Source organism: Silene latifolia, chromosome 10, assembly GCF_048544455.1.
Source record: "Silene latifolia isolate original U9 population chromosome 10, ASM4854445v1, whole genome shotgun sequence".
NCBI lineage: Eukaryota > Viridiplantae > Streptophyta > Magnoliopsida > Caryophyllales > Caryophyllaceae > Silene > Silene latifolia.
Window position 1 is genome coordinate 5193253 of NC_133535.1, and position 13271 is coordinate 5206523.

General features: G+C 39.8%; 1 protein-coding gene across 4 annotated transcripts in view; it reads left to right on the forward strand.

Annotated features, from left to right (window-relative positions):
• Positions 1–13271, forward strand: part of LOC141604834 (putative disease resistance protein RGA3) — a 31592-nt gene extending 18321 nt beyond the window's left edge. For 2 of the 4 annotated variants that reach the window (XM_074423354.1, XM_074423355.1), the window contains 4 exons: positions 2697–2753; positions 5255–5979; positions 9448–12573; positions 12901–13271. In XM_074423354.1, the coding sequence (XP_074279455.1) occupies positions 5325–5979; positions 9448–12527 (3735 nt within the window). In that variant the 5' untranslated portion in view covers positions 2697–2753; positions 5255–5324 and the 3' untranslated portion in view covers positions 12528–12573; positions 12901–13271. Of the gene's footprint in view, positions 1–2696; positions 2754–5254; positions 5980–9447; positions 12574–12900 lie in introns of those variants that run through there. The other 2 variants (XR_012526233.1, XR_012526231.1) reach the window with 1 other exon arrangement.

The following is a 13271-nucleotide window of genomic DNA, read 5'->3' on the forward strand; positions in this document are numbered from 1 at the left end:
TGCAAGGGATTTATAGTGAATGTTATCGAAAGACCCTTGTTTTTCTTTGCATTTGTTTAAAGTCGGGGATTAAAATCAAGAGTAATTCTGAAATGTGCATAGAAATTCATTGGAGTCTAATTGGCTAAAACTAAGGGCTACGTCGTTCTGTCTCCAGAACACTTCAAAGCCCCTACTCGCGAGGGTGGAGTTTAGTGGCTAAAACTTAGGTGAAACTTCTAGGTGTCTAATGTTCGAGTTCTGGGAATTAATTAGCACATGAGACTATGCCTTCTAGAGTTGGAGATTGTTAGTAAAAGGGATGGTTGACCATGTATGTCTGGTTTGTTGGCTATCATGTATATCCAGGATTTACCCAAGGCACACCTGGTAAAAAAGTAGTGGCTGCACAGGTTCGTCGTCATCCAAAAAAAAAGAAAAAGAGTATGATACTCCCTCTGTAGTTACATGCTATTTCTATTTTATTTAGGTAAACACGAGGAAAAAGTACTAACTGGGCGTGGTGATTGCAATTTGCAAAGACCCTAGTCGTTTTGGTTGTTCATACCATAGTTGTAACAAGTCCGATTCGGATTTGGTTGTTCATATTCTTCATTTCAGTTTTGCAGTATTATTTGAGCTTCTGCTTCCATGCTCTTAAGTAATCAGATGGTTACAATGTCACCATCTGATATACTGGCACAGTCCCACAACTTCATTTTCCGAAGTAGATTTGATGGAGGTTGGATGGGTCAAGAGAGGGATGAATAGGCAAGGAATTTTTATATGAACATTTTAAAATAGTGCCAGAAGTATATAATATTTCTGGGGATAAGGTTTGTGTTGATATTTTAAGTGCATTATTGTAGGTCAACATTTATAGCTGGCCAGATTTAAAAATATTTGTGGTAGCTTTCCTTGTTAATATTGTTTATAGTTTTATACAAACAAATAACAGGCTAATATTCCTATAGAAATCATGCCAGGTGTCACTTATTTGCAAAATGCCCATCTAGGTATCCATATTCTAAGTTTTGTCTACATGGTAACCGAACGTTTTTATCTTTGCACGGGTTTTTAATTTTCTAATGTCTATTAAGTGTTTATGGTGTTAGAATATGAAAGAAGGAGAAAGGGAAGAGGCAGAGAAGATGATTGTAATCCCTTGAATTCCATAAGCTATTACATGAGTACATATATAGTACAAACCTTGTGACACCTTTCCTCTAAACAAGGAGGAAGACAAGGAGGAAAGTAAGGAGCATGTTCCCTAGATTAAGGAGGTAAACATGGAGCAATAATGGGAAGGTGATAAGGTGATAATATATTCTCTAATACACCCCCTCAGTCAAAACGGTAGTTGACGGACGCTTTGACTGGACGAAAAAACAAAATGGTTGGTGATGCCGTGGTAGATGAGCCGAGTGAGTGCAGTCGACGCTTGAACCGGATGGAAGACCTTGCGTGTCGGGATCATGCCAAGAGAGCCACACCGAACAAAACTACTATAACTAATTGTGTACGAGCGTCGAAACAACTCGTAAGACACAAACTAAACGAAAGTCAAGGTGCACGAGGGTCGAAACAGACTCGTGAAACACCGACAACATAAAGGAAAACAAATGGTGCACGAGGGTCGAAACAAACTCGTGAAACACCGGTACGGTGAGGGCCGAAGCAAAGTCAACCGTACAAAATAAAATAAAACATCAAGACTAAACCAAAAACAAGGCACACGTCCAGGGAGGCACTTCGATCCCGGGGCAATCAAGGTTGGCAGTGCGGGTCGAAACCGGCGGAGTCATACCACCCGGCCCATGAGGCGGGGTTGGTTGCTGGGGCGAACCTGAGGCGGATAGGGAGAAGGCAAGGACGGACGTGGCAGAGGTTTAGCGGTGGCGGTTGCCGAAGCAACATGGCAGAGCAAGGTTGCCGTAGCAACAAAGGGACAGCAGCAAAGTTGATGGCGGCATGGCGTGTACACAGCAACTCAGCGGCAGCGGCGGCGGCATAGCAACGTGAAAAACAGAGGAGGGTAGAGATAAGTTTATTCCACGAATTAAAATGCAAACATGATAATAAAATAATACTACTAATATATCGATTTTCTATTGGCCAGCCGGAGATGGGAAGAAGACCGCCATCTCCGGCCGGTAATTATATGGTAAGTTGTGACAGGCGGAAGAGTGTTTAGGGATCGAGATTAAGCTGATACCATGTTAGAATATGAAAGAAGGAGAAAGGGAAGAGGCAGAGAAGATGATTGTAATCCCTTGAATTCCATAAGCTATTACATGAGTACATATATAGTACAAACCTTGTGACACCTTTCCTCTAAACAAGGAGGAAGACAAGGAGGAAAGTAAGGAGCATGTTCCCTAGATTAAGGAGGTAAACATGGAGCAATAATGGGAAGGTGATAAGGTGATAATATATTCTCTAATATATGGTACTGCTTACCACATGTTAGAAAATCCGACATTAAAATTGTGAAATCTGAGGGTGTTTTGTAAACAAACCCGGAAATATGAACACCATGTGATAATGACGAACTATGAGAAATATAATGTGGACTTTTCCAGATTTATGATTTGTTTTTCATATTTACTCTGTTCTGTCCTAAATTTCCCTTATGAGTTACAAAATTTTATCAATCCCACAATATTCTTATTGCAGTGTTCCTACTAATTGATAACGCTCAATTTTGTTTTTTGCAGAATTTGTACTTCAACAATGGTACTATATTGAGAACATTTTTTTGGTACATTATGAAGGTAAGAATTGTAAATGTACTTGCCTTTGCATCATTTCGTACTCTGTAGTAGTTTTGCTTATTTATGTGATTAATAACTGTGACTAAACTCTTATGTAGAGTTAATTAAGCAGGGAAAAACGAGCAAATTACTATAATCGGATAAGTTTTCAATGATAATAGCAAACTATATGGATCAACGAGTTAAGAAAATTACTCTGAGTACTATAAGAGTTACATGTATAGAAATAAAGTCCCACTGTATTGCATACCTTCTTAGACTAGGTTGTTGTGCTAAATAGAGCTAACTTCATACTTCCATTCTTTGGAATTGCTCCATTTGTTCAAAATCCGTCACAAATTCTGAAAAATGAGGGAATTCCAAACAATCGGAGGGAGTAGGAAATAACCCGGATTGTGCTTGATATACCGATTATTTTAAGTATTCAACTCAATTTTTAATTCAAGCTGGAGTGCATATATGGATCACATATTCACATCTTATTTACGTGTTTCACGACAGCAATTCTCCAGCTCACTTTGTTTGTTAAGTTCGAATTTTGACTTTGTTGGTGCCCAGCTGCCCATGTCATCTTCATCTCTCTCAGGCTGCCATGTGTTTGATATACCGATGACGGGCTGTTAAGGGGTGCAGAGAAGTACTGTTTCTATGTAGTAGACTAGTAGGTCTATTATTTTAAGTATTCAACTCAATTTTTAATTCAAGCTGGAGTGCATATATGGATCACATATTCACATCTTATTTACGTGTTTCACGACAGCAATTGTCCAGCTCACTTTGTTTGTTAGGTTAGAATTTTGACTTTGTTGGTGCCCAGCTGCCCATGTCATCCTCATCTCTCTGGGGCTTCCATGTGTGAAGGCATAATGACATAGGAAAGAGGGAGCAATCCTACTATTCGGTCGATAGTATTTTTCTCAATTCAATCATTGCGTATTTTCCACTTTTAAATTCTCTAAAATTAACCAGATAACCCCGGTCCAACCTCTTTTTAACCGTGTTTATCGTGTTTAACTCTGACATTCCAACACGGCACGACCCTTTTGATACTCTCAAATTGTGTTGCGTCTAGCACTTGCAGTCGAGTTGGATTAACGCAAGTCACGACCATCGACCCAGATCCTATGTTACTCCGACTCTTCTAATTTCCTCGCGTACCCGTGTCCGACCCTCGACACTCGGACATGGGTGTGACACTTGGACACCTCATTTTAGACCAAAATATGCATATTTTTCAAAAAAATAGCCGAGTCCGACACTTGGACACGTACCCGTGTCGGATACTTCTAAACGAGTCCGAGTAACATAGCCCAGATCTACAACCACCACACCACCATCACCACCATGTTAATGGCTTTGCGACCATTGGCGTCATAACTCATAGGGGTGGTGCGAGTAATGACGTGTGCCTCGTAGGGTGTATGGTGCCTTGAGGAGTTAGGTTGGTGCTAGAAAGCATGTGCATGACTGCATAGGTGTAGGGTTGTGTGAGATGGGGTAGTGTATGTGAGGGGGCACGAAATTGCATTAGTTTCTGTTCAAAGAATAAGAAAGACTCCAACCTTATGATTTATTACTGCTTGATGTGTAACTCAATAATCAATCTGATCTATGGTTCCTTATACTTTGTTGGGGTTTTTTTATTCTAGATTGTCAATAATCAATCTGATTTATTACTGCTTGGTGTTTTGTTAGTTACTCCCTCGGTCCCGGTCATTTGTTTGCCTATTCCATTTTTTAGCGTCTCATTCAGTTGTTTAACTTTCTATATTAGGGATGCTTCCAATGGATAATTTGATCTACCACGTCCATTATTGTCCACCTGTCATTCAATAACAATCCCCCCCCCCCCCCCTTTCTCTTCTCTTTCCTGGGTCTTTGTGCCAAAAGTACCAGTAAACAAAATGACCGGAACAAAGGGGGTAAAAGGTAAAAAACTGGATGAGACAAAAATGACAAAGCTGAGCGTTGAAAATTGAAAGGGAATAGATAGACAAAATTAATATGTCTAATGTAATCAGTGTGCTACTTTCTAGATGACAACCACATATAATGATAGAATATAGAAACATCAGCATTCCATGGGATTAGATTATTACTGCCGAATATACTAAGGTAGACATCCAATTATTTAGGTTTTATTTCTCTGTCAATACACAGTGAGAGTGTTCTATAAATCATGTTAGATATTCACTTCTCAAACCGCAGACAAGAATCACACAATCCTCTCTTTATCCCACAGAACGCATCTCTGTATGCATTGTCGAGGTCCTTTGAAACCCTTCCTAGAAGGTGAGCCTTGGACCGCGGCCAACCGTCTTCTTAGGGTACAAGTACTTGCTTGATCGGCATTGAGAAAAAATTACTATCAATAATATATTGCACATCTTTTCTTTAACTCTTTACATCTATCCACCCCTTCATCCCGCATTGTCAAAAAAAACATAAAGTTGTGTTTACCAAAGTTTGAAATATATATCTTGTTTGACAACTGTCCACAGATTTTCGAGTGGAATCAATTGATCCCATTTAATTTGCTGAGCTCGAATCTGCCACTGCCTATTGAGTACAATGGCAGAAGCTGCTTTACTGGGCTTAGCCACCAATGCTGCTATGGCAATGGGGCAGTTGATACAGGCCCGAGCCGTAGACGAGATGAAGCTCGCATGGGGTCTCAAGGATGAGCTTGAAAAGCTGAAGACCAAATTCTCGGACCTCCAAGCCTTTCTCAAGGACGTAGGGAGTGCGAAGCATGCAGACAAGAGAAGCCAGGTCAACGAGTGGCTTCAGAAAGTCAAGGATGCAGCCTATTTTGCAGATGATATCATGGATGATTACGACTATGAAATCCTCCGTAGGGAACTCGAGCAGAATAAGCGATTCATGAAACAGTTTGGGGCCTTTTTCACTCGGTACAACCCCATCATATTCCGCATCAGGATGTCTCATAAGGTCGGTGATGCCCTAGCCATGTTTGATGAACTCGATAAGAAGGCCCAGAGCATTGGTCTCAAACAGGTGGACATCACAAGGGATGGGATTGGAGGCACATGGGCAGACGATAATGATAGTAGCCTCAGCTTGAGTCAAGCCAGACAACTTGCAGCTGCTGATGCAACTGAATTTGTTGGAAGAAAGGATGACGAGGAAAAATTGCTGCAAATGTTATGCCATCCAACTAATCAGGAACGTAACATATCTATTGTTGCCATTGTTGGATTAGGAGGTAAACTAATCGTATTTGGACTTTTATTATCTGCATCGTCTTGCATATTCTGTGAAAATAATTAATTCATGAAAAATTAGTCTGTGAAATTGCCAAGTGCACATTCATTTTTTCTAAACCAATACTTACATAACTTACTTTAATTGTAAAAGTTCGATTAAGGTCATTTTTGATAAGCCTTGTTGTTTTTGTTTCTCCTTGGGTATTTTCAATGGCTAGTCGGCTACATCTTTTGGGAGGCTACTTCATGTGTAGTCATATTATAGGCTATAACACCCACCCACACACACACACACACAAAACCTAAATTTACATTTTGTTGATATATGTATTGACCTTTTCTGTTAAAAAAAGTCAATAATTGGGTTTGACTTGACGGAGATCGTGATTTCACTTTATTTACTCTCTTTCCCCTCTCTAATACCTCAGCTAAAACCAACTAATCATTAAACATACTCTTTTTTCCTCCACCCCAACAACTTTATCCTCCCAATCCTACCACCCTTCTCTCTACTCCTTGCTCTCCATCCTCAAGTATGTCATATTTTCACTCTTCTAAGATTTTCTATTTAGACCCTTTTCTCTCCCCTACCTCGATTCACTATATATCCCATTTATGCGCCATATTCAGTTCAATGATAGTAATAGGAGGAGGGCTTGAAGTTGGTTGATGAAAGGAGTAGAAGGTGGTGGCTATGGACAATGGAGAGAAGAGAGGATAAAGGAAGATATTGTCATATGTCCTGGCAAGAGGTACTTGTTAACAAACAATATGTAAATTTAGCTACCTTTGGACAAAAATAATGTTAGATACATGCGTGCAAAATGGCCTAGTGTTAGGTACTTTATGACAAAAAAAAATGAATAAGTTAATAAGAGCTAGAACGATTTTCTGATTTTCTGATATGTCCGTGAGGGAACATGATTTGGTATAGTAGAGGTAAATATGTAATAGTCTTGTCATATTGCTTAGAATTCTCTTAAACTAACATTTTATAGGATAAATAAATAATTATATGCCCCCCTTCTCCGACTGCCCAAGTCCGGCCTCCCCTCTCACACACTCCCCTCCTCCTGCTCCGCCAACCCCAGCACCGCCAGTGTTGGCTGATCAACGACCATAGTTTGGCCTCCCCTCTCACGCCGCTGACCGGCGAGCTTACCAGACCATTCCTAATGGACTTCCCCTGCCAAACATGTTGCCCATCCCTATCGGACTATCTATAACCCCACCCGAACGCCGCCCTCCCCTTCTGGCCGGACCGACCATTCTCCTTTTGCGGCCCCATCCTCCGTTTTCCCTTTCGCCCGATGCAACCTTTCTAACCACCTTACCACACAACTTCTAATTGGAGGAAAACACCAATTAAAAACAAACCCTATTTGGAAAAAAAAAAAATTGATCCAATGAAAAATAAAAGTTTATGTGATCAGATTATTTAAATGGATTAATTACTTGTGAATATGCAATTTATATAATAATTGAAGTATTTGAGATAATTTTGATTGAGTTATGACTTGTGAGAGGAAGAGAAGGAGAGAGCTTTGTGTTGTTTATGGGAGGGGTAATGTGTGGAACATTAATGAAAATTGGGAGTATGTGATTGAGTAAAATCCGTATGTGAAATAGTAATACTGATTTATATTTGATGAATTGAACGCTTGCTATTCTTTGGCTTTGTAATATTATGGGGTAAAGAATTATCAATTACACTCACGCTTAATCCACTTTTTTAAACTAACTCCACGTCAATTTTTTTTTAATAATTTACCCCCAAGTTATTTGTTCGGGTTATATTTTGCACCCAACACCATTTTCAGGCAAAAAAAATAAAGAATTGACGATTTTACCCCCGCATCTTGCTTTCTCTTTTTCTCTATACAACTTTGTATACCAACAATTCATCATTTCCAAAGGACTTCATGCTTCTTGCTTTCTCTTTCTCTATACAACTTTCTCTAATCAAAGTTGATTATACCATAAACCTCATTTTAGCATTATTCTTCTCTTCTTTCCCCCTCATTTTATGGGGTTTTTCACCTATTTCTCCCCCAAAATTCCCTTGTTAAGCCAGTTAAAAACCTTGAATTAGATTAATTTGATTCTAAAAAATGTCAAACTTTATTGATTGTTTCGTGGTATAAGATCCCCAGTCAAATGTATTGTGTTATTGTGAGAAATTGAAGCAGCTTCCAAGTAGTGAGTCTAAAGATCCGGAATTATACGCGTCAATGGAGGCGTCATTGAGCGAGATGGAGATGCACATGCATGGAAATCAACCCTATACCATCTCTGATCTTTCACACTATGATGTCATTCATTTCTCAGGCTGCAACAGAACGGTGTTTGGACCGGAAAATTTGTTATTATCTCAACCTCTATCTCTAATGACAACCAAAGGAACCTCTATACTGCCACTCTCAAATAGAAGACAAGACAGTGAGGTAGCACTAAATTGAACAAATGGGTTTGTTGACGTCGGTTGGGGGATTTCAGACGAGCTATAGAAGAGAATGAAAGAGATGGGAAGGAGGGGAAACAACCTACTTAATAAATGAAAAAGGGCAAAATCGTCATATTTAAACAAAAAATTTGAATTTGACAGAAAATTGGCCTGAAAATGGTATTGGGTGCAAAATGTAACCTGAGCAAATAATTTGGGGGTAAATTATTAAAAAAAATTTGACGTGGGAGTTAGTTTAAAAAAGTGGATTAAGCGTGGGTGTAATTGATAATTTACTCTTTTATGAAATATGTAGTACCCACTCAAGTCATTGTCCGTAATTGCCTTCCACTTCGGTATTTCCCCTCCTCAGCCTGCACTTCTCATTTGCATCACACCACCCGGTTTGGCCACCCCTCTCCCGGAGCCACCAACTTAATCGCACAGACCACCTTCTTGACTTTCCCTTGATTCCTATCTTCCTAGATCTGGGTGATACGGGTTAGGTTACACTGAAATGGTAGGCTTATGAACATGGAAGCAGTGTGGCCAGCGTCCAGGAAAAGATGTCAAATGAGGAGTAAGAAGAGACAGTGCAGGGGTGGGGTGGCACCAGAAAATAGGTGAAGAGGAGGAAGAAAAGAGAAAAGGGGAAATTTTAGATTGCAAAATTTGGTAGGATGTCATTTGCGTCAAAAAGTTGATTCCTGAAATATAAAAGCGAACAAATCAAGTAATTACAGTAGAGAAGACGAATTAGTTTTTCAGAAACGTTTGATCCCACTAAAAGTCTTCGTTTGTTTTATAAAGACAAACTATCATATAAGACTGGTATATCTATACATCAGACACATTTCATGTTAATGATTTAGTTGTTCGCATACAAGTGTCGACTCCAGGTCTGAAGTCTAATTGATTTAAAAACAATTGTTATGTCACATATAACTTTCGAGACTGGCTTTAATACATCTTGATACGTTGCTAGGACTTAGGAATGACTATTCTATCTTTATCCTGTATACAGGTCTCGGCAAGACAACATTTGCGCGCCGTCTATATGAAAATGATCAAGTTCATGCTCATTTTGAGAAAAGGCTTTGGATATGTGTGTCTGAGAATTTTGCCATCCCAAGAATCTTGAATGAGATGGTTGAATTAGTTACATCAAAGAAAGGCGACTTATCCAACATAGATGCAATCATAAAGAAACTTCAAGAGAGCTTGAAGAATAAAAAATATCTGCTTGTCCTTGATGATGTTTGGTGCACGGATCAAGAGCTGTGGAATTCTCTGAAAAACACGTTACAGAGGATCGGAGGACTTTCGGGAAGTGTCATTTTAGTCACCACTCGTATCAATGAAGTTGCAACAAGATCACGAGCTGTGTCTACGCACTTGTTGAAAGGTTTATCGAAACAGGAAAGTTGGGATCTTTTAAAGCAGAAAGCTTTTGCTGGCGCGAGTTCTCTGGACGTATCTAGTCTGGAGGAAGTTGGTAAAAGGATTGTTGCGAAATGTGAAGGCGTTCCTTTAGCCATAAAAGCAATTGGGGGTATACTCCAGTTGAAGCAATATCCACATGAATGGGAAGCAATAGAAAAAAGCGATGTTTGGGATTTGCCTCAAAATGATCAAAATCAGATCCTCCCATCACTAAGGTTGACATTCAACCATTTACCATCTTCAGCTCTGAAGCAATGTTTTGCTTACTGTGCTGTCTTCCTAAAGGATTACTACTTGGAGAAGGATGAGTTGGTGAATATCTGGTTGGCTCAGGGTTTCCTTCATGAGTCTAAAACAAGAAACTTGACCATGGAGGAAACCGGCGAAGAATATCTAAAGGTGTTACAGAATTATTCATTGTTAGAAGTGATGGCAGATGATGATGATGATGACGATGATGACGATGATGATGATGATGATGATGACGATGATGATGATGATGACGACAGTAGTGATGATGATGTTGGTGGTGGTGATGAACTGAGCTATACCATGCACGATTTAGTGCACGATCTTGCTGTGGATGTTTCTGGAGAAGACTTTTTACTCTGGAAACCAAAAGATCATCATAAAATTGACAATTGTCGCCATTTAGTAATTGATCCAGAATCTATTGAAGCTCTATCCCGATTCCCTATAACAAAAACTCTAAGGAAGCTGCGGACAATTACATATGGCTTTCCTCGCAATGTGTTACCCCATGCAAAGTACTTGCGGACACTATTAGTCGATGACCAAGGCATAAAAGAGGTGCCTCCTTCTATTGGATTGCTTAAACATCTCAGATATCTCAGTGTGTCACATAATCCAATCAAAACATTACCTGACTCAATAGGTAAACTTTACCTACTACAAACACTCAGACTTCTTGGTTGTGGCTCTATGGAGGTCCTACCAAAAGTATTGTATAGATTGGTTAAGTTAATTCACATTCCGACAACAACTTCAATGCTCGCATCAAGAGGACTACTACAATTAACAGACCTTCAAACCTTACCTCGTCTGGCTTTGGGTGATGATGATGATGATGGATGGTCTATTGATGAACTGGGGAGTCTCCAGGATCTTACGGGGGAGCTTCATATCTCTGGTCTAGAACGTGTGAAGACTAAAGAGAATGCCAAGGAAGCTGATCTTGCTGGAAAAACTAAGGTTTCAAAAATAACCCTAGCTTGGGCCGAAGATAGAGAAGAAATTAGCAGTGGGATTTGTGATGAAGATGTTTTGGATGGCCTTCAACCTCACCCAAAGATAACATCGCTGGAATTACAAAACTTCTATGGCCAGATGTTTCCGTCTTGGATTATGAAGATGGCCGTTGTGCCTAAGGAGGGGAGTATCCTTGCACCGCTAAAAAATCTCACATCATTCAAGTTGTTGAATTGCAGTAGATGCAAGACGCTCCCTACATTAGGGCAACTACCTTGTCTGAAATATCTGACTTTGAATGGACTTCGTGTGGAATGCATAGGAAACGATTTTTATGTTATTTCCATTTACCAGAGCAATAGCAATGTTAATCAGGTATCATTTCCATCTCTGATAGAACTCGAGATCTCCGAATGTCAGGCGCTGAAGACATGGGTCTTGCCACCTTCAGAAGTAGCACCAATGGTATTACCTCGTCTCGAAGTTCTTCGAGTTACAAATTGTCCTAAGCTGAAAACATTGCCTGCCATTGATTTCCAATCCCTCAGGAAACTAGAGCTTGAAAATCTTGGCATCCAATCCTTAGATATCACCAAACATAGCTCTTTGTTTGCATCACCAAAAGTGAACTTGATGCTTGAGACCTTGAGGATAAGTAAGTGTGAGAAGCTTGTGTCTATACCCAGCGAGCTGCAGTATGTTGCATCTCTCAAGACAATAAGTGTGCTTGATTGCCGCGGACTTGTCTCCCTTCCAAACGATGTTTTCCACGGCTTGTCTTTCCTCAGCAAGCTCTCTATCTGTAGATGTGAAATGCTTTCAAATATCCCTAGCAGCTTGGAAGAATGCCTCTCTTTGAAGAAGCTGAATCTAAACGACTGTCCATCTATTAAGGGTCTGACTCCTGATTTTAGTAAGTTGCAGGGGCTCCGAAAGCTGGCTAAAAGAGGAAATTCTATAAATTTGATGAGTTCCATGCTAGAGGCGATTCGCCATCTTCCTCATCTGTTGACATTGGCGACTGGAAAGTTCAAAGACGAGGAGGAACAAAAAACGTACTTCTCTGATCTCAGCTCCATTCAACAAAGCCAATCTCTGACTGAGCTAAATTTGCACGGGCACCCAAACGTCAAGTCTCTACCCGAACAACTTCAGCTCCTCACCGGGCTCAAAATTTTGGTTATACGCAACTATGATAACTTGGAACAAATTCCCGAATGGGTGGCTCGTCTTTCATCTCTGGAAGAATTATGGTTGGGATGGTGCAAGAATTTGAAATGTCTACCTTCGAAAGAGGTTTTCTCACAGCTGAATCGATTAACGGGACTGCGGATTAGAAAGTGTCCGATCCTTGCTGAAAGGTGTCACAAGGATGATGGCTCTGAGTGGAGCAAGATCTCACATATCCCCAATATTGAGATAGATGACAAGACAGTTCAAAATCTATCGTGAATCATAACCATCTCGTCTTGAATTATTATTTGGATTGCGTTTTCAGGTAAGATTATTTCATTAATTATAATATCGCCCATCTTTTCTCTTTTATACAATTTGCGCCAAGGAAAGTCTTGCTGTTGAGTGGTATAGTTAGATTGCAAAGATTTTTCTTTCCTTGCTTAATAGCATTTTGTCTTCAAGCTAGCTAGTGTCGTAAGTATGTTAAAGGTAGCCTTACCCTCCCTTGAAAATTAACGTACTGAGATATCTGTGACCCAAATTTAAAATTTTTTGTTGATTGCATTGAACGATTTATGTTTCTTTTCTGCTGTATATTTATATGGATCCGTCAATGATTGCAGACTCTTCTGTATGAATGTTGTTGTAGGTTTTTCTCTTGGTTGGACCCTGCTTTATTTGGAGTGGTTTACTGGTTTGCTTTGGTTCGGTTAATGCGTGGATTCATTCACTGGTTTACTTTGGTTCGGTTAATGCGTGGATTCATTCACTGGTTTACTTTGGTTCGGTTAATGCGTTTGGTGTGCTTCCTTGTTGTTACTCTATTACATTGGGGTTGTATTTGTACATTAGGCATTTAATGCAGTCTTTAAGTATGAAGAAATTGTGTTTTGCTGCTTGCATTGCTTCATGAAATCTTGCCGTGGCCAAGGATGCTCGACTTTGGAGATATATGTGAGATTGTTTTATCATCCCTCCATTTCTAGCTTTGAGGCATTGGTACACATCGAAGAAGAAAAA